The sequence below is a fragment of the Xiphias gladius genome, chromosome 7 (genome assembly GCF_016859285.1).
Source record: "Xiphias gladius isolate SHS-SW01 ecotype Sanya breed wild chromosome 7, ASM1685928v1, whole genome shotgun sequence".
NCBI classification, from domain to species: Eukaryota; Metazoa; Chordata; class Actinopteri; order Istiophoriformes; family Xiphiidae; genus Xiphias; species Xiphias gladius.
Genome location: NC_053406.1, coordinates 27180274 through 27205494, shown reverse-complemented (window position 1 = coordinate 27205494; position 25221 = coordinate 27180274). Strand labels below are relative to the sequence as shown.

Genomic DNA, 25221 nt, shown 5'->3' with positions numbered 1-25221 from the left:
AAATTATTTAGATCAGTTGTCACAAATTCTCTTTTCATTTCCCAATATTATTTATTAATATGTAGATTTATTTATAAAACACTTTTCATAACATACTTCACAATAAAAGCATCAATTATCAAACAGGAAAGAAGCAGAAGAAATAGAAACAAATAGAAGAGTTACGAAATAACGTTTACAAAACAGAAATGACGTCAACAAAAAGCAAAGCATCAGATTAAAAAAGGAGGGAATACAAACTGGAAGGTGTCACAGTCAGAGGAAAACTATTCCAAAGTTTAGGTTTAAAGTTGCTGAATGGACAAAACCAATCACCACGTCCAGCCTGATCGGAAACTAAAGTTCGTTATTACTTTATTGATCGCCAACGAAGAGAGGCCGATGCTGGAGTCAGGAACTTGTTTCTGCAACATCTTGAGCCAAATGTTCGTCCTCAGCTGAGGCAGCGGTTGAATGTTTTACAGTAATGTGGTCATGAGATGGATTCTTGTCTCAGCGCTGTCTGGTGATAAAACATGTCTGAACACAGAAATGGCTCCTAACTTACATGAATAAGAACATTAGACTATGACTATTAGATCTTCTGTATTTTTTAACGTGAGGATCCTGGCGACGTGTGAGAGACTGAGATCTCAGGCTACAGGCAAGAAGGTTCTGGGTTCAAACCCCGGCTTCGGGCTTTATGTGTGGAGTTTGCGTGTTCTCCGCGTGCCGGGGTTGGTTCCCTCCGGGTTCTCCGGTTTCCTCCCACAGTCCAAAGACGCGCAGCTTAACTGGCGACTCTACATCGCCCCGTAGGCGTGCGGCAGACCGCCGCCGCCGACTGCAGCGACAGATACCCGGACGCAGTCCAGACGCAGCTCTAGAGCAGCATCCTTCTTAAACTTCAGCCGACGGAGAGACTCAGGTCTGTGACCACTGTTCTAGATGTTTCTTCAAGGTACCCGACAGTGATCACAGGGGCTGACCGACAGGTCCGTGGTGCAGGACTATAACAACAGGCACCAACTCCGTCAGCGCTCGGCAGCGTTATTTGATGGGATTGTAAACCCGACTATCATCCTCCGGCACCTCACTGAATGAAACCTCATGTCACAGCTGCCTGGACACAACTTACTCACAGCAAACGTAAAAACTGGAAACCTTCCAGAAAACTTTCCCTCCACACACAGTGTTGTGTCGTGGTGATTGTTCGACTCTCTCGCTCATCAGGCGTTGGGGGGGGGGGTCGGGTGTTTTGGTGAGTCTGGGAAGCTCAAAGGAAGAAGAAGGATGGTGTGTTTGTTTTCTGGAAAATTAAAAACTGAAAGCAGCAGGTGTTTATCTTTTAATTGTCTCCTGGAAACAAATTTGTATTTGACACATTTATAATAACCTTGTTTAATTCGTGTAAATGTCTCTGCACGTGTCTATTTACGTGTGTATTCAGGTTGTTTTATGTACATATGAAGTAAATATGTAACACGTGTGTTTGTCTGTATAAACGGTTTAAAAATTGACAGCTTACCTTTGTCACATTGTGCATAAAGCATAAGCTTATGTGAGTTCTCTAAAAATGATTCTTTGGTTATATGGTTATTAAACCCACTACATTTTGACTCGATCACACAACAAACACAGAGAATAATGATGATGTTTAACGTGTAAATCCCCGGCTTCAGTTTAAACATGTGAATAATCAAACTTCTCGGACTGAGCCCCTGAAATATTTGAGCATAAATCTAGTTTTAATAAAATAAAAATGTGAATAAACAGGAATAAACTCAGTGTAAACAGCTGTGATTGTTCCTGCGGCTGAAACTGAGATAAATTGAAAATGATTGAAAACAGATTAAACTGTTATCAGGTGGAGCAGAGTGTGTGTGAGTGTGTTATCTCACTCGGTCAGCTGGTTGGTTACAGTCTCTCTGTGTTTCCACGGTGACTAATGATTCCTGCTGAGGAGCCCTTCAGCAAAGCACTGAGTCACCGTTCTCATTATCGTCACCGGTTTTGTCCCGCCGCTGTTCGTCTCTGCGCCTCAGGACCGGGATACAGTCGTTGTGCTCGTCCGTACGGTATCGGCCATTCAGGTGCAGGCGACTCGTCACCTCCAGTGAAGAGAGGAGACCGTCGGGTCTGTGAGGAGCCGTGAGGAGGCCGGAACCTTCCTCGCATCAACACATGGAACCAGCAGGAACGTCAGATCTCCATCACGTTCTCCACGTGGTTTCCCATCGTCTGAGCTTCGACGGCAGCTCTTCTAACAACCTCGTCTCGCCGCGTCCTCTTCCTCCGTGGTGGTTTAAGGGAGAATCAGCTCCACCAGCTCCCAGAGCTTCAATCTCAATTTCTTCAAATGGAAACTTAACTGGTGTAACTGGTTTCCTACTCTTCTCCAGTCGCTCTGGGCCGTTTTCAGTTATCATTAATCAACACCAACAACCAACCAACCAAACACGTCCAAACGTCTCTCTCTCAGTTTCACATCTTCATCTTCACATCCCGACTAAAACTCTACACACGATCACTGTTTAATTATTTATGTTGCCTAATTTAACCACGCAACATAAATGAGTAAGGTCAAGTGTAGTTGGACACATCAAACTAAGATCAACAAAAGAAAGAAAAGAATCTGTGGTGTCAGGGTGTGGAAATCAAACTGACCCAACTGGTTGTGCTATTACACAGTGACGTGTTGTTGCAGCAGCAGGTCTGAGGGACGTGTAACTTTGTGTGTGTGTGTGTGTGTGTGTGTTTTCCTGCGGCTGATTGGAAACAACAGTTAGAGAACAAATTTAAAATTTGTGATATCTGCTGCTGTCACACTAAATCACGTTTGCGTTGGTCCAGACTGTCTGACGGGAAATAAACACGCACACCTGAAATTCGCTCAGCTCTGCAGGGACCTACTGACGGACGAGGATTTTGGGGGAAACGGAAATAAAACCGACCCGCTGCGGTCTGGCCCCGCGTCAGCGTTAACACCTGAAGGAGTCAAAGAGCTCTGGATGGAGAACGTCTCGCTACAACAACGAACTTTAAACACACACAAGACGATACACACACACACAGTTTTGTAGCAAACATGGCGGTCGAATCGTGTTTAATCAAAGGTCCCAGCTGCAGCGTCGATGGGCCCAGAGAAGTTAGTGACAGGGTGTTTAAAGGAGCATTCATCCGTTTTGTTCCTCAGATGACAGTTTCTAAAATCCTCTCTTGGTTCAACATCCACACACGGCGACAAACACACTTAGGTTGAGTTTGCTCTCTGGGGGGAGATGAAGGCCTGAGTTGTGGCAAATGAACCTTGGCCGACGTTGGTCCCGGGGGGTTGGACCCCTATGAGTCCACCACTACCCTTCTATTCAAAATCATTTACCTGTGTTGACTGAACACATCTTTATTTAAACATGGGCCGTGTGAGTGTGATATTAAAGGTGTGAAACTAGATGCAGGTTAAATGCAGGAGCCACATAAGGGCCACATATTTTATTTTCAATGAATGAAATTATCACCAGCTCTTTGCCACACAGTAAACCTGGGGCCTCCGGGGCCCCTGAGGGTCTGGGTCCCTCGGGCAGTGGCCCACCACGTCTGGTTGGTAATTCGCCAAGGAGAAACGCAGACGCCTAGTTCACACGAGTGGATCTTATTCGGCCGATCAAATACCAGCTGCCAGAATTCTTTGTAACAGGAACAGAGTCCAGGGTCCCAACCTGGACCACCTGGGTCAGATTTCATCGTCTCACCTGATCCTCTACACCGACACAGAGCTGCAGGTCTCTAAACCTGCTCGCTGGACGGGCTCTGCAGCTCGGTTATGGGGTCGGTGACTTGAGTCAGTACCGGCTCTGGGTTAAGAAACATCAGCACGTTGTTCCCCAGCTCCGGGTCTGATGAGCTGCCCGTAATCACGAGAAGCTCCACAGCTGTGTGCTCAGAGTACAGAGGATACAAACTGTGTATGGGCTGAACCACACTGCCTGCAGTTAGGATGATACCTTATGAACATGGCTCTGAGAATTCTGTTGTCCATCTTGTGTCTAAAAAGTGTCCAGCTGGGATCTGGTACTTTACCTCTGGCTGCTGAAACCGGACGGTTCGTCAGGCTGAAAGAAGGAAAGCGGGTCGGTTCAGCGTGTGATGGGAAATGACTTTGTTTTGTTTTCCATCATCCCGTTTTACTGGGAACTGTGCGACACTTCGTTCAGTCCGATAAGAGCAAGTAACGACTTTGACGTGGACGATGAGACATTTCAATTACCTTGAGAGGAGGAAAAGTTCTTCGAGGGAGCAGAGAAGTGTTTTATAGTTTCGTGACGTTGCTGCTCTTGTCGTCCGATGTGGGAGGGGCCTGATCTTTTGGCCTTTGCCTTTGTTCAGAACTCAGCCGCCAGAACCAGAACCAGGAGCCGGAACCACATAGCTCCTGCTTCAGCCTCTTGGCCTGGCTCCCGGTGCGTTTCTGAACGGACTTTAAGATCTCACTGATCTCGTTTACGGCTCTTCCTGTTTCATCTCTCCCAGTTACGTTTCTGATCTTTTAGCTCCATATGAGCCAGTATGTAGGTCTTTATCTGGTCCAGAGACCCGGATCAAACCTGAGGGTTTTCAGTCAGGCCTGCCTGAGGACATCGGGCCGGCCCAGTCAGTGCCTCCTTTAAATCCCCTCTGAGGACGTTCTTTCATCGGAGAGACTTTCCTGACTTTATCCGAGTTTTTACTTTATTTGTCTTTTATTCACTTTTAAATCCTTTTTATCTTTTTCTCTCTTGATTTAATTTTCACGTGTGAAGATGATAATCGTTGTGATCATCACCGTCAATCCTCAGGTGTTTGATGAAAACAGCCCCTGGACCGTCAGACCTCAACGACCCCCAGTCCCTCAGACGCACTGACATGACGCGGATTAAGGTTGTCCCTGATCTCTGTGTCCTTGTCACGCTGTCTTCTCCCGGCTGACACGATAAACGTGTAAATATGTTTGAAATGCACCTTAAATGGGTTCAGAGGTCAAGTCTCGGGGGGCAGCGGGAGGCTCTGTGTCATGCCGACACCCCGCCGAGGAGCCGGCCAATGAAACGCCTCGCTGTGGGCCGACCAATCAAACGCACGGCTGGAGGTGAATCTGTCCCTCAGGCCGGACTAATCAATGAGCAGAGACACAGCGGGTGAGTGTCCATCAAACACACACCACACACTGATTCACCTCATCCGCATGATTAGCAGGTCAGCACACACCATGTGACCCCCCGCCGCCGCCCAGCGGGATTCTGGGAAAGCTGTTTAGACAGACAGACAGAGAGAAACTGTCCTCCTGACAGGAAGTTAAAGACTCAGTCCGTGATCTGAGGAAGGAGACGAGGAGACAAGAGGAGAGATCAAAGATAAGGAGGGAGGAGAGGAAACAAGGAGAGCGGAGACGAGGGCGAAGAGGAGAGAAGAGACAAGGAGGAGAGAGGAAACAAGGAAAGGAGAGAAGAGATGAGGAGACGAGGGCTGTCAGGATATAAAAGGAGAGGAGAGAGGAGACAAAAAAAGTAGAGGATAGGAGATGAGGAAAGGAAAGAGGAGACAAGGAGAGAAAACAAGGAGCAAGGAGAGGAAGACCTAGCACAGGAAACAAGGAGAGAGAAAAGTGGAGATGAGAGAGAAGTGGCAAGGAGAGAGGAAACAGGGAGGGAGGAGACATGGTGACAAGGAAAGAGGAAACAAAGAAAGGATAGAGGAGAGGAGAGAGAAAGGGGTAGGGAAGGAAACAAGGAGAAAAGAGAAGAAATGAGGAGAGAAGAGAGGAGACAAGTAGAAAAAACAAGAAGAGGAAACAAACAAAGAAAGGAAACGAGAGAGGAAACAAGGAGACAAAGACAGGATGAAACATTAGAGGAGAATCCAGATCCCTGATTGGTTGGTTCCCGTGTGATGTAAATCAGTTGATGTTGATTCTCAGTCGCGTTTCAGTTAATGGAGGAGAAGTAATGAGGACACACACTGCTGCACAGCATGACACACACACACACACACACACACACACACTCACACACACCAGACCTGCAGCTTGCGTGGCAGCCGTCAGTGTGTGAGTCCGAATGAGAGGAACATTCGAAGGCACTTTGGACTAAAGTCCAGTGGACAGAGCGGCTCCAGGACGAGTTGACAAACGCCGTCTTCACGGCAGACGTCTCGCTGAAGCGGGAAAAGCTCAGGTGGAGCTAATATCAGGGACGAGCCGTCACCGTCCACGAGGCCCAATGTCAACGCTGTCTCCTGTAACTCACACTTACTGTGGATGCGTCCCTCAGTCTCAGCCGCAAGCTGCCTGGGCTGGACTCACCACAGCTCGTGTTTCTCCACCAGTGGATCCTGGGGGGTTTTGTTCGGGTCATTACGTCAGGGACATTCTATACAGCAGCAGCAGAGGGACACACACACACACACACACACACACACACACACACACACACACACACACACACACACAGGTGAGCTGCAGGTGATCTCTGATGTCACAGAAACACGTCAGCCTGTGGGATCATGATACATGTGGAAGTGCTGAGGTGGTTTACGTACAGGTTCACGCTTTTAAACTGGTTTATGGTTCTGTTCGGACTCTCACAGCACCCGGTCCAGGTTCGGGAGAGATCCTGGTCTGGTTTGATACAGAAAAAGTTCACAGTGACTTCAGATACAACCTGTTTATTCACATTGAACCGCCATCTTTCCCAAACCTGAAACCACAGACGGGACTCTGGATGTGAACCTGGTCTCCGCTGTCAAAATTCTGGATGTCCAACATTCAGTCCGTCTCTGAACGAAGTCCAGGTCCCACAACGTTGTTGGGGAAACAACTGATCACCACATAAATGTAATTTCTCGGAGGCAGAGTCGCAAACGCAGACACACAAACACGGGGAACAGGTAGAGTAGAAGACAACAGACCAAAATCAAAGACCATTCATCTGACCAATCGAGGTCGGGTCCAGTCAGGTGACCCCAGTCGGACAGGTGATAAACCGGCAGCAGGACTGACCACAGGTAACAGCAGCGTGACTACAACACACTGACAGAGACTGCAGTCGCTGTGCAGGTGTGTGTGTAATGAGGAAAACCAGGAGCAGGTGTGCAGGTGGAGGATCAGGTGAGTGAGGAGGACAGGAAGACTGTGGTGACCTCTGGTGGGCAGGTGAGGAGTGACCCGGTCCACCTGGTTGTTTTTTCATCTGCTGTTTCATCATAAGTTATTTCATCTATATTTTAATTGTCCCAGATTTATGATGGGACTCAGGAGCGGGACCGTGTCTGTGGTTCGCCTCTCGTCTTCCGTTTGTTTAAACAAAGAAAAAGAAAAAAAGCCCAAGCTGGACGTGATCCAGGGTCTCTGCAGTTACCTGCTGAGCACCTTATCCCACTGGGCCACCGCACCAACGGGCTCTGGAGCTGTCATGTGATCTGCTGACGACAGGACGAATGAAGAGGAGCATCAGCGTTGGCGGTTGACGTGATGGTGAGAAGTTTCTGGGGTTTCCTGAGAAGCTTTGAGGAAGCTCGGGAGGTCTAGGAAAAGCTCTGGGGACATTTATTGTGCTGAGGGAGGAAACAGTTTTAAGACATTTCAGGAAGGATTTTAAGAAGAGCAACTACAGTGTTGGTTTTGGTTCTTTTTTTGGGACATTTTGCCTTTAATTGAAAGTTAAGAATAAACAGGTGACGCGAGACAAAAAGCACCAGCTGGATTTGAGCCAGCACCTTGAGAACCACCTGCTGAGAATCTTAACGCGCTAGGCCACAGAGAGAGAACGAGCCTGGTCAGTTTTATTAAAAGATATCTTTTCTGGCATCGACGCAGATCAACTCAGACACATCTGATTTCAGTCTATAGGCTCAGCTTTCCCTTCAGTTCGTCACCTTCTAGAATCTGTTCGGACTGAAGACCTGAAGGTGGTTCTCCCGCGGGTTCAGTCTGATCTTCAGTCTGTGTAGTTTGGTCGTTCCAACCTGAATTTAAAACTCTGAGCCGCCCCGTAAACACGACACCTGTCGCATCACCTGTCCGTGTGTAACAGTGTTCACCTGTTCGGGCTCAGTTCAATGACGCAACACGTGAAATAAAGTCTTTCTCTCTCCGGTGTTGATCAGCGCTGAAGGTGGTCAAGCGGAGAACGACGCCGACCTTCAACCACGGATCTGTGGGATCAAACCTCAGGATGGACGAACACAGGTCAGTGCTGAGAATGTGTGTGTGAGGATGAATGTGTGTGTTCAAAACTTAAAAAACAAACCTCGAACTAAAAAAAAACTCTAAAAACCAAAGGAATCAAACCGCGTCGCCGCACATGCGTAACTTTGGACTTGCGATTTCACGTCGTTGCTCACCTGTGAGGAAGCCGACCTTCGAGGGAACACGGAGACCACCTGTCAAGGTAGGAAAGCTAGCTGGCTCAGGTAAACAGCTAGCTTTTACCCGTTGAGATTTGGTGGTAATATTAGCTTGTAGCTAACTCGCCCTGCAGGTTTTTACCACATCTCCAAACCTGAAGACAAGTTGAGACACCAAAACACAAAACCCTCTAAAAATAAAACCTCTTCAAACTAAACTTGAAACCAAAGTTTAATTTTAGCGGCAAAATCCCCAAAAAGACAAGAGCAAATTAAAACAGAAACACTAGTTTTAACAACATTTCGTCCAGTTGCCACTGAACTCTAGTCATTCAGATGTCCACCTGTAAACTGAAACATCAACATTTCTGCTGGGGAAGATCATGTAGTATGATCAAAAGCTCTGGAACAGCGACTGAGTGGACCTGGAGATGAGGAAGTCAGTCTGAATCGGTTTGTTTCAGACCAAACCAATACTTTTAATGCAAGGCAACTTTATTTCTAGAGCTCTTTTCAAACACAGAGGCAGCACAAAGTGTTTTCCATAAGCTGAAGAAATGCTTTAGAACGTCACTTAAAAGCACAATGAAAGGTACATTGTAATAAAAATGAGGTTTTTACTTAAACATTTGATAAAATGATATAAAGTATACATAGACAGAAATAATAATAGATAGAAAACGTGTCAGAGCTGAGCACAAATCTGGCGAAAGTCAAACCTGAGAACCTATCGGTTGATTAGGAAAAACTATAAATGTGTTAAACAGTCTAAAAGCCAGAGATGAATCCGGTGCTGAGCTGAGACGTGAAGAGGGGCTGTCGAGCTGTGAATACTGTGAAATGAACGAGGTGGAAAACGTTGCTCACCTTTATGTCATGAACACACGCTGTTTTAGAGAAGCTCATGATCCTGAATCGGATGGGATCAGAGGGAGCCTTCATTTCAACCTTTTCTGAGCTCAGTGTCTTGTGCTGTCCGAGGCTGCTGATGTGGCGGCGCAGTTCCACCAGCGAGGCCTGGTGTAAACGACCAGACACCAAAATCAAAGCGTTGGTTCGTTGACGTGAGTTACAGCAACGAGCCCCCGTCTCAGTCAGGCCACAGTTTCCCCGCAGGGTTCGAGGTGTTGAGGCTTTGACTGATTGAATCTCGTCCTGAAGTTTGTTATGTGTCTTCGGCATCACAACTCTGACGCCGATCAACAGGCTGAACCAATCAGCTGTCAGAAACAGACCGCTGCTGGGATGCCACCGGTCGCGGAGTAGTTTCCGTGGTAACGGAGTTGGACAGGTGTGAAATGTGTCCTGTCGTCTGCTGTTAGCCGCCTGACGGCTGAAGTCCTGGAGCCACGGACCACGTGACGGATCGCTGCAGCTGGAGACGGACCTGGTTCCTGGGATACAGGGAGAGGCGGTGATGCCGCCATGGTTGCCAGGTGTGATGATGGGTGTGGTTTTTGTGTTTGACCTTTTCTTGTTTCTATTAATGCTTCTTAAACAGTCCTGTACATTAGTGTGGATTTGGGACCCACTGTAGGACTTCGTGGTTCGGTCCCTGACAGACAGAAAGTCTGATTTGTTGGATTTTTATAAATATATCAGAATAATGTCGATAAACCAAAACAAATAAATATTTCTCAAAGCGTGCTGAGGTCCACATCTTTATCTGTTCCATTTATATTTAGGCCGCCCCACCAGGAGGTTTCTACGACAACGTTCGAGTCCGAGGAAGAAGACAAAGGCCACGTGAGCGTCTCCACACATGTAGGTTGGTCTGAATCTGCGGAAACATGTTTCAGGTTTGACGCTCGACCTGGTGATGATCTAAATGTTACTGGAGTCAAACAGGTGCAGTCAGAGTCCAGGTGATTCACCTTAAACACCTGGGAGACGACCAGACGCCGCAGCCCGTGACTCGTCTGTGATGTGCCCCTCAGGTAAACCGGTCAGCCAATCACAGAGCGCCACCGCGACCTCTTTCATCGTCGGCAGAGGTGGCGTTTGATCGGTTAACCAGCTGCTGCTGCTTTTGATGACCCGAACGACAAGACGTCCTGCAGCCAGAACATTTCTCCGAGCGACGCGTTCATGTGTGAAGGAGTTTGTTGTTGTGAAAAATAAAACACTGAAAGATAAAAGAACCCATTAAGGAGATATATGGTGTGTGTGTGTGTGTGTGTGAGCAGAGGTGTGATTGGTGTTTGCAGCGTAACAGCAGGAAACTGTTTACACCAACAGTTCAACTGCTGTGACTGTAGCTTCATTACTGAGACTCCCACAGAGTCGACGGTGTGACTGAAGATTATGACCTCGACAGGGAGCGGATTTCAGCTCCCGGTTAAAACATCACCAAAAGAAAAAAAGAAAATCCCCACAGAGACATCGACAGAGGTCCAGACTCTGCTGACCAGAACCAGAACCTGACTCTGCTGACCACAACCTGACTCTGGTGACCACAACCAGAACCTGACTCTGTTGACCACAACCTGACTCTGCTGACCAGAACCCAGAACCTGACTCTGCTGACCAGAACCTGACTCTATTGACCCCAACCTGACTCTGCTGACCAGAACCCAGAACCTGACTCTGCTGACCACAACCTGACTCTGCTGACCACAACCAGAACCTGACTCTGCTGACCAGAACCAGAACCTGACTCTGCTGACCAGAACCAGAACCTGACTCTGCTGACCACAACCTGACTCTGGTGACCAGAACCAGAACCTGACTCTGTTGACCACAACCTGACTCTGCTGACCAGAACCCAGAACCTGACTCTGCTGACCAGAACCTGACTCTGGTGACCAGAACCCAGAACCTGACTCTGCTGACCAGAACCTGACTCTGCTGACCAGAACCTGACTCTGTTGACCAGAACCAGAACCTGACTCTGCTGACCACAACCTGACTCTGCTGACCACAACCTGACTCTGCTGACCACAACCAGAACCTGACTCTGTTGACCACAACCTGACTCTGCTGACCAGAACCAACCTGACTCTGTTGACCAGAACCTGACTCTGCTGACCACAACCACAACCTGACTCTGCTGACCCCAATCAGAACCTGACTCTGCTGACCACAACCAGAACCTGACTCTGCTAACCAGAACCTGACTCTGCCGACCACATCCAGAACCTGACTCTGCAAAATGAACCTCACATGTACAAGTCGCAGTTTTAAGATGCGTTTTTATGCTTTTCTTCAGATGTTCTGTTTGCTGAGTTAAAACAGAAACAAAAGCTACAGAATTTCTTTCCCATAAATTTACAGACTAATGACTCTGATGGTGGTTGACTGTTGTCAGGAAGATTCTCTCTGAGCCTGGCAAGACGCAGAACCAGAACCAGACTCTTCTGATCCGAATCAGACTCTTCTGACCAGAAGTCCTGGGAAAACCTGTTTTCCTAAGGTGGATTCGGACGGAACAGAGGAAAGTTTTAAAACAATTTATTTTGGCCGTTTTATGCATTATTTATTATTATTATTATCTTTTTATTTATTTATTAATTTATTTTTATTATTATTACATAGCGATAAGAGAGCGACAGCAGAAAGTGGGATGCAACAAAAGTCTCCAGCCAGACTCTGGGGACGCTGTGGTCCATGATCAGGATCTTAACCCCCAGGCCACAGGTGATATCATTAGAAACTCGGTCACTATTTGAATCCCACTTTTTGTTAAACTCAATGGAAAGATGTGTGTGGGAGCCAATAGACGGGAACTTTTCCAGGGCGAGGGTGAACCGAGTTTTTAACTTGAGTGAAAAACGTGGATCTTCCGTTGAGTTCTGAGACCCGGGTGAGATCCAGCGGATGCACTGGGCCAAACACAGACTGAACAGAGAGACCAGAAAGTCCGATTAACGTGGAGGAGGCAACACGAAGCTTCCCTTCCACTGCGTTTCACTTGCTGTGAGTCAACTTTCTGGTGACGACGTCACTGATCGGAGTTTTCCGAACGTCAGAGAGCTGAACGCCATCGCACACACCAACTTCACCTGAAGCATATTTTAGCTTCTCATTTCACACCGAATGTGAAGAGAGAGAAAAATAAATAGGCATCTGTGGAGGCATCTGTGAGCAGAGATAAAAGATTTAATAATCCATTCAGCCGTGTGTATGTGTGTGTGTGTGTGTGTGTGTGTCAGCGGGTAAATGCTTTTTCAGTGACAGACCTGCAAGCAGCCGGACGCCAACGCGTTGATGTGACCAACAGCTGTCATTAGCGCTGCGACAAGCCTCGCCCCCCCGAAGGTGTGTGATGGACAAAGGAGGAAGTTGTTTGAAAAACACTTGATGCTTCGCTGAACGTTACCAGCAGTTTGAGTCAGAGATGGAAGGAGAAGTCGAAACGACCACAAAAGACACAAAACGACCACAGAGACTTGAAACAACCACAAAGACACAAAACGACCACAGAGACTTGAAACAACCACAAAGACACAAAACGACCACAGAGACTTGAAACAACCACAAAGACACAAAACGACCACAGAGACTTGAAACAACCACAAAGACACAAAACGACCACAAAGACACAAAATGACCACAGAGACAAAAAACGAACAGAAAGAGACACAAAACTACCACAAACAGACTCAAAACGACCACAAAGACACAAAACTACCACAAAGAGACTTGAAACAAACCACAAAGACACAAAACGAACAAAAAGACACAAAATGACCAAAGAGACTCGAGACGACCACAAAGACACAAAACGAACACAAAGACACAAAATGACCAAAGAGACTCGAGACGACCACAAAGACACAAAATGACCAGAGAGACTTGAAACAACCACAAAGACACAAAACGACCACAAAGACACAAAATGACCAAAGAGACTCGAAATGACCACAAAGACTGATCCACCTGAAGCTGATTTCATTGTTCACACAGTCTCTTTAAAATTCTGAACAACATGAGCAAGAGCTTCTATTCAGAGTCCACTGATGTTAAACGCACTGTCAGCGTGTTTAGATAAAAACGCCAAACAAATGTTGATGATATCAGGAACCGATAGAGGGAGGCGCGGACTGGCCATGGGGAAGTTCGGGAATTCTCCCGGAGGACCGGTCTTTCTTCCCCACACCCCGGCTTCATGGAGCCTATGTACAGACATTCAATCGGTTAGCGTCTAACTCCAGGTGCCGAAACACGGATAGGAAGAGAAAACCTGCGGCAGGCGGTGCAGAGAAGGGGCAACAGGAAGAGAACAAGGCTTCGCAGCTGACGCCACATCCGTTATCCACCTGCGCTAAGATGAGGGATTTATTTAAACAGGCTGCAGGTGATGATGATGATGATGATGATGATGATGGTGATGATGATGATGCCGCGCCAGGTGTCAGGTGATCGTTACATCCGTTCAGCTTCTGCACACACGAACCTGGGGAGAGTTCCGGTCCGGTCCGGCCCCGGACGGAGAAATGAATGACAGGGGCCCGCGGGGGTCCGCGAGCCTCCGGCTGAGAAACTCTGTCAACTGAGCAGCAGGAAGGAAAGAGAAGGTTTCAGAGAACGGCTCATTTCACTAAAGCGGGAGGCGGTGGAAACATCATCATCATCATCATCATCATCATCACCATCATCATCACTCACAACCCCCCCCCCGTACACGGCGATCAGTGACGTCAGCGGGGCTTTATAAGAGCCGCTGTGATGGGACAGACCCAGAAGCTCCACCGACCCGCCGACAGACAGACAGACCGACAGACAGGTGATGAAGATGGTCTCCTCCTCGCGCCTCCGCTGCCTCCTCCTGCTCCTCCTCTCTCTCACCGCCTCCATCCGCTGCTCCTCCGCCGCCCAGAGAGACGCCAAACTCCGCCTGCTGGGCTCCAAACAGGTGCGACACAGACGGGGACCGGGGACGGGGACATTCCTCCGGTGAAACTTAAAAACCAGACCGTAAAACTCGGACATAAAAGTCAATTCTCTCTCTGTCTCTGACATTTGAGTCCAAAGCGCGTGTTTCCGTAGAAAACGACTCCATCGCGACCTGAAGATCATTTTTCACTTTCACCTCAAGCTGCTGCGGTTAAACTAGATGCTGAATCGTAACATCTGTATCCTAACGTATCAATTGACGCTTTACTCGCGGAGAAAAGTCGCCTGTCGCACAACATATGCAGCCAAATGATCCGGATGAGACAGAAATCTTAAAATCCGGACTAAAACCAATTCATCAGCCTCGGACTCTGTTCCATTAAAAACAGCAGACAAGACCTTTGGCTTCTTGAAAACGTGTCTTTGGACAATCAGGGGGAAAACGATTGAACCTGTAAATCTGGAAAATACACTGAACACGAAAAAGTAAAAATCTGATCCGTCAACATGGTTTTAAAACAGAAAAAGCTGTGAAAAGATGCAGATGTTGACATTACTGCACGTCTGCACCTTTTCAAATGTCCTAACCTGTAAATTCCGACTGCTGCTGACGACTGACGGCGAGTGTGTAACAGATTCTTTCATCACAGAAAAGAAACTGTCAGGTTGGTTTCATCTGGTTTTAATCATTAAAGACGCCTGGAGACCCTAATGAAAGGGATCAGACGGACGGGTGGACGGACGCTTTATCCGGCTGTCTCCCCTCACAGTGAGGCGGGTTTAGCGGTCGTTTTTATTTGGTTGACAGTCTCAACCTGTATCTGTCCCCTATTGATTGCGGACTAACAGAGATCTGATACGGATGGGCCGAACAGAGGCAGATTTGAATCTCTGCAGGTTTTTCTGACATTCGTGTGGTGAGCTGCAGTGATGGACGGGCTCTCTCGGCCGGTATGTCCCCCACCCTGCGTCCTGACAGGAGACAGAAACCATCTGTCAGAGAATCCTGAACTCAAACCGATCCAGAGCATCAGGTCCGCATCAGGGGGTGCGTCTGATCCCGGTCTTAGTGTCGCAGTCGAACCGATTTCATTGCGGCTGAAAAACTTGTAGACTCGCGTCCTCTGCATGTCTTCACTCCGCTAATTGATTTGTTCATGTTTTATGTTATTTTGTGTAGGTGCTCATTTATTTAACAACAACAACGATTCACCAAACATCCTGTAATGGATTCAGGTCTGTCTCTGGTCCAGTCCTGGATCGTGACTGAAAAGTCTCCTTCGGTATCAGGCGAATTTCAAAAGAGAGTCTGGATGTTGGCGCCTCAGCCGAGTCTGAGTTTAACAGACAAACACGCTCGTCCTCCCGTCAGTCCCGTCGGCGTGAGACCAGACCTCGGCAACGTTTCTTCCGCAGGCGTCGCACCGTCAGAAAAACGGGAACGTCATCAGCCGGTCGTTCAAACACCTCACCGGCCTGTGTAGCCATAGGCTTTCCTGACAGCGCCCTCCAGGGGTGATCTAAACTATTACAGCAGCGTGACGTTGTAGAACTACGGCCAAACAGAAAACGTCACGGCAACAAACTGTAGAATCTGCTCTTTGTGTTTATGCTCCTACAGTTACTTTTTATTTCGGTTCAACGCGGTAGACTGACGATCGCATCCCATCTCCGTCTCCTAGCAACGGTCAAAGTTGGTTTCTTTGAACAACGACCACCATCTTTCTCTAAGCTTGACCGTTTAGTTTTGAAGCTAAATTTCATCAGATGTGAGGCATCGAGTCGTCCAGTCTGCGTCCGGCGATTCTGCGGCTCGGGATTTACGACCAGGACCGGCGTTCAGATTTAGCGCAGGACGTGGGCCCGTCTTTACCCGACGTCAACCCGACTGTAGTTAGCGTGTAGAGAGGCAGAAGTTTAGGAACGCTGGCGTGAATCCGATCCAGGTTTTCACAGAATCGCCTGACCTCAGAGTTCACGTTGGTTTTTCTCAACTGTCGGTGTGAGAGGAGAAAAGTCATGAAGGTGCTGAAGTGACGTTGAGCGTGAACGTAATTTCTGACCCTGGAAACAGACGTTTGACAAAAACATCTTCTCTCAAAGTCCACTTACTAGTTTTTTCTGAAGCTGTCAACCACATCTTAAGACTCTGAGCAGTGCATGTAATGGTAATGTGGTCATGATGAACGTTGCCGTGCTCGTCTCTCGTTCTTTTCTTCATTAATAATTCTCTAGTTGTCTCTCAGGACAGGCCTTGTCCTTGATGTTTGTTTAACCGTTTTCATTAACGTTGCTTCCCCCCTCCCGTTTATCGTTTTCACATTTAATATTTCGGTGTTTGGTCTTGCAGGACTTGTCTCGCTCCGCCCTGGCGGAGCTGCTCCTGTCGGACCTCCTGCAGGTGGAGAACAAGGTTCTGGAGGAGGAGGACTTCCCTCTGACCGAAGGAGAACCCGAAGATGTCCGTGTGGATCTGGAACGAGCCGCCGGCGCCGGGCCGCTGCTCGCCCCCCGCGAGAGGAAAGCCGGCTGCAAGAACTTCTTCTGGAAGACCTTCACTTCCTGCTGAGACCCCCCTCCCTGTACAGAAACTGTATGGATCAGACTGTCAATGATAAGTTTGGATGAATTGTTTAGATTTTTCTGAGCTGATTCTTTCTGAATGTAAACTTGATGAAACTATTTTTAATTGTTGGTTTGAATAAAATCAGTTTGAGACAAACAGTCGCTCCCGTCTGCTGATGGAGGAGGAGAGGGAATAAAAATCCTCATCAGGATGAAGAGCCTCAGGTTTTTATTGGAGCTGATTAAAGTCTAACCTGGGGGGGGGATTCAACAATAAAATACCAGTTAATGAAGGTTAATAAACACAGAGGAGACTCCATAGCAACCAGAAAAGAAAGGCTTTTGATTTTAATCACTTCTTTCCGCCTGAACATCGCTGATCGCAGATCAGATTATAAAATATAATTTTATTGATTCCCAGAGGAGAAATTCACGCTACAGCAGCTCCGAGACAGAAGGAGGAGAAAGGAAATCGATACAGAAGAATTTCAAATTAAAGACCTTACATTTAAAAGCTGAAGACGATGTATGCATTGCAAAACCCCCAACTAGTTGTTTAATAGAATCTTTATTTAACCAGAAGTCTTAAGACACATTACGTCTTCTACAAGACAGACCTGACTGTGTCTGTCACACAGTTACAAGAGAGCACACATCATTAATTTACTGTATAACACAACAGATCAGGACCCGAGGGACACGAGAGGTAAAACCTGACCGATTAAAACACTCGCCTTCCTCATGGAACACGTTCTGGATGTGATGTTTGAGTGTCTGATGTGACGGCGGCATTTCCAAAGATTATCTTGTAAATGTTTTCCAGGCTCAGGCTGCCCAGCGGACGATCTGGTCTGACAGCTGTTAGAAACAGGAGGACACATCTCACCTAGGGAAACCGGTAGTTTACCAGCGACGGTCCATCCGGGTAACACGTATGAACCCCGGTGATGACTTCTTGTTCCAACATTCAAAATGAAATGCTGCGGTGAATGGTAGACTGGGTCAGACCTACGAAGTAGCGAGTCTGATGTCTCCATGTACAGGATGTCGACATCATCTAAATTGTCCTGCTGCAGAGGGAAAACCTTTTTCAAAACTAATATAAAAGCCTAATTAGTATAGAAAGATCATTCGAAACTCAGTCCAACCAAATGACCCCAGTGAAGACTTAAACAATCCACTGGGAACACTCAAGAACAGAAAGGCCACATTAAACTTTGCCAGAAAACATCTAAATAGGCCTGCACAGGTCTGGAACTAGATGAAACCAAGATGAAACCAAGATGAAACCAAGATGAACCTGCCCCAGAATGATGGGAAGAGAAGAGTATGGAGAAGGAAAGGAACGGCTCCTGATCCAAAGCCACCACATCATCTGGGCATGGAAGGCTGCCAGTGGAACCGGGTCACTGGTGTTTCTTGATGATGTGACTGCTGATAGAAGGAGCAGGGTGAATTCTGAAGTGTATCTGCTCAGATTCAGACAAATGATGCAAAACTGACAGGACAGTGCTACACAGTACAGATGGATAATGACCCAAAACACGCTGAGAAAGGATCACAGGAGCTTCTCAAGGCAAAGAAATGGAAAATATTCTTCAATGGCCAAGTCAGTCACCTGACCTCAACCCAACTGAGCAGGCTTTTCACTTCCTGAGACCAAACCGAGGGCGGAAAGACCCACAGACAGAAGCAGCTGAAGGCGGCTGCAGTAAAGACACTGGCAGAGCATCTCAAGGGAGGACATCAGCATCTGGTGACGTCCTCCTCCATAAAGCCACTGAACATTGTCCAGACAGAAATGGTGTTTCCTTCAAAACCGGCTCGGAAAAACAAATACAGGCAGATAGAAATGAGACAGAGTTGGTCTCAGCAGAGGGTCCTGGTCCCGGCTCCCGGTCTCATGTTAACCCAAGAAGCAGTGTGTGTGTGTGTGTGTGTGTGTGTGTGTGTGTGTGTGTTAGTATGTGTGTGTTAGTGTGTGTGTGTGTGTGTTAGTATGTGCTTGTGTGTGTGTGTGTGTGTGTCTGTGTGTCTGTGTGTGTGTATGCGTGTGTTAGTATTTGTGGGTGCATGTGTGTGTTAGTGTGTGTGTGTGTGTGGATGTGTGTGTGTGTGTGTGTGTGTCTGTGTGTGTGTGTTAGTATGTGCGTGTGTGTGTGTGTGTGTGTGTGTGTGTGTGTGTGTGTGTGTGTGTGTGTGTGTGTGTGTGTGTGTGTGTGTGTGTGTGTGTGTGTGTGTGTGTGTGTGTGTGTGTGTGTGTGTGTGTGTGTGTGTGTGTGTGTGTGTTAGTATGTGTGTGTGTGTGTGTGTGTGTGTGTGTGTGTGTGTGTGTGTGTGTGTGTGTCTGTAGCAGCTGCTGCAGTCAGATTAGCAGCTCCTTTCATTCATTAGTGCTTTGTTAAGAAAAGAATGAAGAATTAGAACTTAATGAGATCTGATGATTGACAGCTGAGACACACACACACACAGACACACACACACACACTGCTGACAGAGTCTCTTAGGTCATGTGACAACATCTGAGGTCACATGACTGGCCTCCTGTTGTATTCAGCATTCACGTCCTTGACTGTTCCACTGGTATTAATTATATCGTTGGGATATTTTACTGATGCGATAATGTGTTAAACAGCATTTTAATGCTGAGGCTGGTTGAGGTTCAGCTAATTTTGACTATTTTGATTATCGTCATTGTGGATTAATCTCCCTATGATTTACTCAATCGATCGATTATCGGTTTCAGCTCTGCTCGTGTAGTTTCTGGCAATTTAATCTAAAACAAAGCGTTATATGTAATATGCTCTTCAGATGTCTTGTGTGTGAAGCTGTCAGATAAAAGTGGTGCAGTAAAAGATATTTACCTCTGTAGTGCAGTGAGAAAAGACGATAGTCAAGTAAAGTACAAGTATCCCAGATTTATACTTGAGTACTTCAGTAAATGTACTTCTCAGCTTTGACCTGAGGATCTGCTCGATCGGCCAATGGAAACACTGTTTGTAAATCCAGAAATTATTGTCATGTATGGTTTCAGTGTCATGTCATGGAACCACCGAGTTATGCTGTGGGCTACAACTCAAGTCCTGTGTTTTTTTTACCCTTCATCTGTTCACATTTAGTGAATCTGTCCCGTTAAGAGCGGCTGAACCAGCTGTGACCAGCTCCTGTTCTCAGCGTAGCCGTGGACGTACAGACAACTGTCACCGGGTCACTGTGACGCTGAAGGAAACTTAAAAACAAGAAGATTCTGAATGAAGTTCTGCAGCCTCCTTTTCCTCCGGTTTCCGAGTGGATTTCTGGAGCCTTATTCTACAGGGACATCAGGGATCATGGTGTCCCCAGGAAGTGGACGTCCCACTGAATCATTTCAACATGTCTTTCGTGTCTGTGAGCTCATGTCTGACTCAGGTAGGACTCTGAGAAGGACGATGATTTTTGTCGCACATCAAATCAATCAGGAGCTCGACGTTTCCTTCAGCTCTCTCACGCTCGCGGTGTTCGTTTCCTTAAACTGACACTGAAGATGTTTATTAATCTGCACAAAGCGTAAACTCTTCCATCCAGACTGAATGTAAACAACGATCATCTGTCAATGCCAACTCCTCTGCATGCTTCAGTCCTCCCGACGTGACCTTTGACCTTTGACCCCAGTATCAGCGGCTTGTGCTCCGCAGGTGAGTCAGCAGGTGCCTTCAATCTCCAACAGGAAGCTGTGAGGATGTCGCAGCGCTCTGTCTCGTTAAGAGGCGAGCGGTGCTTTAATAAACAGGAAGCAGCAGCTGCAGCCGCACAAAGAGCCTCAGCCGCCAGTCAACCTGTCAGCCAATCAGACGCTAGCGTTTAAACGGCTTCAATAAACTTTAATGAGCTTTAATTACAGCTGAAAGCTTCACTGGAAAACAACACACACAGCTTTTTAACTGTGTGTGTGTGTGTGTGAATGGCTGCAGATGGCATGTTTCACCTTAAAAAGACGATTCATTGAAAACAAAAAGCCGACTAATCAGCCACAGTATACAGCCTCACACACACACACACACACACACACACACACACACACACACACACACACACACACACAGCGAGATGACGTCAGCAGCAGTTAAAAAGGTCAGAGGTCAAACTCTCATCAGCAGGCCTGGACCAATCACAGAGCGGCTGATAAAGCAGAGAAACAAAGCTCGTTGCCGTGGTAACGTTATCAACAGTCTTCAGGTTTGGAGGTGTGTCAGACTGTCTCAGGTCTTTGTTGAGCCTGGTGCATGATGGGTAGAAACGGTGTTCCCTGGGTTCAGTCTGCAGGTAGATAGATAGAGCTCCTCAGAGGACCTTAAGTGTAGGTTGAGGTTCAGAGAGCTGGGTCCATCTTGGATCCGGTTCCCGGTCAGTAAAATACCTGGATTCGTTAATGTACTAATGTACTAATGTACTAGTGTACTAGTGTATTCATGTATTAATGTTTGACGTTATCTCTTCCTTTTGAACTTGTTTAATCTCTGCTGAGAATTGTTTATAGCACAGGAAGCGAAAACATCAATTGCTTCGACTCATCTGTTGCGATTGCTCGTCCCCCGCACCGCACTCACCATCTGCGGTCTGGCCGGTTCTGACGCGACTCGGCCGCCGACTGGACTCGCCAGAGGCGATAAATACTGCTGCACGTCTCTCTCTACGACGTCTCCCGACAGAGCGCCATCCAGACAGGAGAGCGATCAGCGGATCGCGATCAGCCGGATACATCTCGTTCCGCTCAGCCAGTAACTGGGGCTTCGTTAAGCCAGGAGTTCTGATCTGGTTAGGAGAGTTAGGGTAGGATCAGTTTAGGAGAAGAATCAGTGAGAGTAAAACGGTCAATTGTTCAGCTGTTATTTCACCGTTTCACAACAATCGATATCAATCGTTAATCAATATGTATTCTTTTTTTTTAGCTCGGAGCTACAGGTTGTCAGCATCAATCAGGTTCATTAATGTTAACGTTGATTCATTTAGCAGCTGCCACTAAAAACTGCAGGATTTCTCACTTCTGGTCCAACAACAGCTGATCACAGACCTGAACTGGATCCTGGAGTTCTTTACATCTTGATAAAAACAAAATGGCTGAAAGACCTCCTTGAAAAGGGCAAAGGTTCAGTTTTTTTAAAAAACACACAACATGCCTATGTGAAGAAACAGACAGGTTTTTTCCTCCTGTTCATACTGGATATTTTATATTCCTGTCCTCTAACATGTCAGTAGTAAAGACCACATCAACAGACACTAAGTTACTTGAGAAGCTTGGAGTTGTTGTGTTGTTTTTTGTTTGACACTTTTTTTTTTTTTTTTTTTTTTTTTTTGGTTTTGGTTTTTTTTTTTTTTTGTGTCTCCAGGGGTGGCAGTCATAGTAGAAAGAAATCTTCGTCTCTCTTTCCAACACACTGTTTTTAACCACAGAAGGACCCCCAACCAATCTCTTCTTGTTTGTGTAGGAAAATGCGGGAAGATCATAAGCTCTCTTTCTCGTTGCTTTCTCCGCCGCCACGATTCTCGCCTGACGCTTCGTTCGTCGTTCTGCGGTAACGCCTCTTCCCAACTCGCGACGCTTCTCTTCGGCCAAGCAGTGAAGACGATGCTGTTTATGCTGCTCTACGACCGCTCGCCAGCAGCAGACAGACCAGATAAACTTCTCCAGATTCTCGATCCAGATCATCAGCAGCAAATCGCAGAGTGGCTAAATACAGGAGAACGCCGCCAACCAGTAACTGGGGCTGTCGTTAAGCTCAGAGAGGGGATCAGGTAGTAGATGAAGAATCAGGTAAAGAATCGAAGGTACGCCTCAGGTTATCCAGTTGTTATTCACCGTCACGACAACAATCATCAATCGCTTATCAATCACTCAGCTCACTTTAGCTACAGGTTGTCAGTGTCAAAATCAGGCAGGTTCATTAATGTTAATGCATTAGCATAATGTACTAAAAATAAAACTGCAGGATTTGCACTTCTGGTCCAACAACACAACAACAACAGACCTGAACTGATCCTGTCTTCTTTACATCTTGATAAAAAAAAAAAAAAAAAAAAAACTGAACCTCTTAAAGGGCAGGTTCACAGTTTTTTATAAACAACAGTCAGGCGTCTATGTGAAGATTGAAACAGGTTTTTCCTCCTGTTCATACTGACATACATACTGGACTGTCCTAACATGTTCCCAGTCCAGACAGAGAGTAACTGACACGTAAAGTCAACTAAGTTCGTGTCTTTGTTTGTTTTGTTTGTTGTTTTTGTTTTTTGATTTTTTTTTTTTTTTTTTTGGAGGTTTTTTTTTTTTTTTTTTTGTTTGTCTCACAAAGTGTCACAGTAGAAATCTTCCACGTCTTCTTTCCACACACTGTTTTTTAAACACAGAAGACCCCCACCAATCTCTTACTGAACCTTTTTTATTGTGGTTGTGTTTAAGTGGATAGGGGAAACATCATCAGCAGCTCTCTTTCCGCTCTTTTTTTCTCCGTCGATGACGACGAGATGATGTTAACGTCTCTCTAACGTCTCCGAGTGGACCGCTGAGAATTCAGCCAGAGCCGAAGCAGTGAAGAGCGCTCGCTTCTGTAACGCCTCTGCGTCTCATGACCAGAGGAGAGACTCTTCTCCTTCTCCAGATAAATTCATCAGCGTTAAATACCGCAGAGGAGAGAATACAGGAGAGCTCAACCAGTAACTGGTAACAGAGTCAGAGTTTGGGAGCTCCAGAGCTCCAGTATGGGGATCAGGTATTAGAAGAGAAATCAGGTGTAAACGTCGTCGGTTCGTTCCAGCTGTTATTTCACCACAAACACAACAATCGTTAATCAATATGTCAAATCTCAGCTCTTTTTTTTAGGTCGGATCACAGTCAGTCAGCATCAATCACATTATTATTTGTAATATTGTTAAGCAGTTGCCACTAAAAAAAAAAACTGCAGGATTTCTGGTCTGGTCAAACAAACATCTGATCACAGACCTGGATTCTGGTTCTTTCTATCTTGATAAAATAAAAAAAAACAAATGGCTGACCTCTTACTCTTAAGGGGCACAGGTTTTTTATAAACAACAACACAAAGGTCTCTATGTGTTGAAACAGGTTTTTTTCTTTTCCCTTCCTGTTCATGGGATATCTCCTGTCCTGATCCTGTCTGTTAAAGAGATCAAGACATCTGATACTAAGTTTGAGACAAGCTCGGTGTCTTTGTTGTTTGACACTTGTGAACATTTGTTTTATTTTATTTTTTTTTTTTGTTGGTAGAGGGTTTTTTTTTTGGTGTCTCAGGTCACAACGTGTCATAGTAGAAATCTTCCACGTCTTCTTTCCAACACACTGTTTTTAACCACAGAAGGACCCCCACCAATCTGGTTTCAAAGCAGACCTCTGAAGCTAGCCCCCAGACCTCTGCAACTGTTCACCAGACCTCTGCATCTGGTCCTCAGACCTCTGCATCTGGTCCTCAGACCTCCACATCTGGTCCCAGGATGTCTTCATCTAGTCCCCAGACCTCTGCATCTAGCCCTCAGACCTCTGCATCTGGTCCCCAGACCTCTGTATCTAGCCCTCAGACCTCTGTATCTAGCCCTCAGACCTCTGCATCTGGTCTCAGACCTCTGCATCTGGTCCTGAATGCTGCTGCCTGCCACAACCACTCCTCTCCTGGCTCCCTGCTCCTGCTTTGTCCAGTTCAAAACTCTGGTCCTGGTCTACAGGGCACTGAAGGGAACCGCTCCTTGTTTCCTCCAAGCCAGGGTCAAACGCCACACCCTGACCTGACCACAGTGCTCCCCCGCCTCTGGAGTCAGGCCAGCAGGATAAAAACCCCCTTTTCAGACCACATCTCAACAAACCTTTGTCAGCACTTAGTAATGTCTCGTTTGGTGAATATGTTAATATGTTATTTCACTTTAAGTGAGAAAGGTCTTGCAGATTGTTGTTGTTATACTGTAAATGGACATTTGAACCGTCTGTTAGTGGCTGGTTCTTATTGGCCTGTGAGATCAGTTGAAAAAAAAAGTCCCTGTTTGTTTATTGTTGGTTCCCGAACGAACCGAGAGGAGCAAAGTTGACTGAGGGCGATGAAAGCGCAGCATCATGTGCGCTGGGGTTCGTTTTCCTGGACGACAGAGCGTTTAGAGAACAACGGCTCTGCAAACCAAAAACCAGGGGACGTCAGCTGATGTCTCTGGAAAGAGACAGGTGATGATGATGACGATGATGGGGATTCAGCTCCCTGTCGTCTCGCAGCTCCTCCTGCAGGTGCTCGAACATCGTCTCCACCTCCGAGAACAAAGTTTGAATCAGAGCCGCTGGAGGTTTTTATCTGAATTCAAGACGAGTGAAAAGAAAAATCATCTTCTCATTCAGACTCGCAGCTGCTGTTTTTCTCTCTCAGCCTGAACTAACAAGTTCATCTGATGTGAAGACAGGTTCACTCCTTCACTTTGATCCCTCTTTACTTTACCTCG

At 46.7% G+C, this 25221-nt stretch overlaps 1 protein-coding gene across 1 annotated transcript; it reads left to right on the top strand.

Annotated features, from left to right (window-relative positions):
* The first annotated feature begins 13974 nt into the window (after positions 1-13974).
* Positions 13975-16762, top strand: sst1.1 (somatostatin 1, tandem duplicate 1). The gene is made up of 2 exons (XM_040131311.1): positions 13975-14212; positions 16544-16762. The coding sequence occupies exons 1-2, from the start codon at positions 14087-14089 to the stop codon at positions 16760-16762; spliced, it is 345 nt and encodes a 114-aa protein (XP_039987245.1). The 5' UTR covers positions 13975-14086.
* Positions 16763-25221: the final 8459 nt, after the last annotated feature.

Excerpts from the sequence above, each read along its gene's own strand:
- sst1.1 (XM_040131311.1), top strand. The coding sequence starts at position 14,087 with ATGAAGATGGTCTCCTCCTCGCGCCTCCGCTGCCTCCTCCTGCTCCTC. Across the intron at positions 14,213-16,543 it reads GCCTGCTGGGCTCCAAACAG|GACTTGTCTCGCTCCGCCCT; the intron begins GTGCGACACAGA and ends TTGGTCTTGCAG.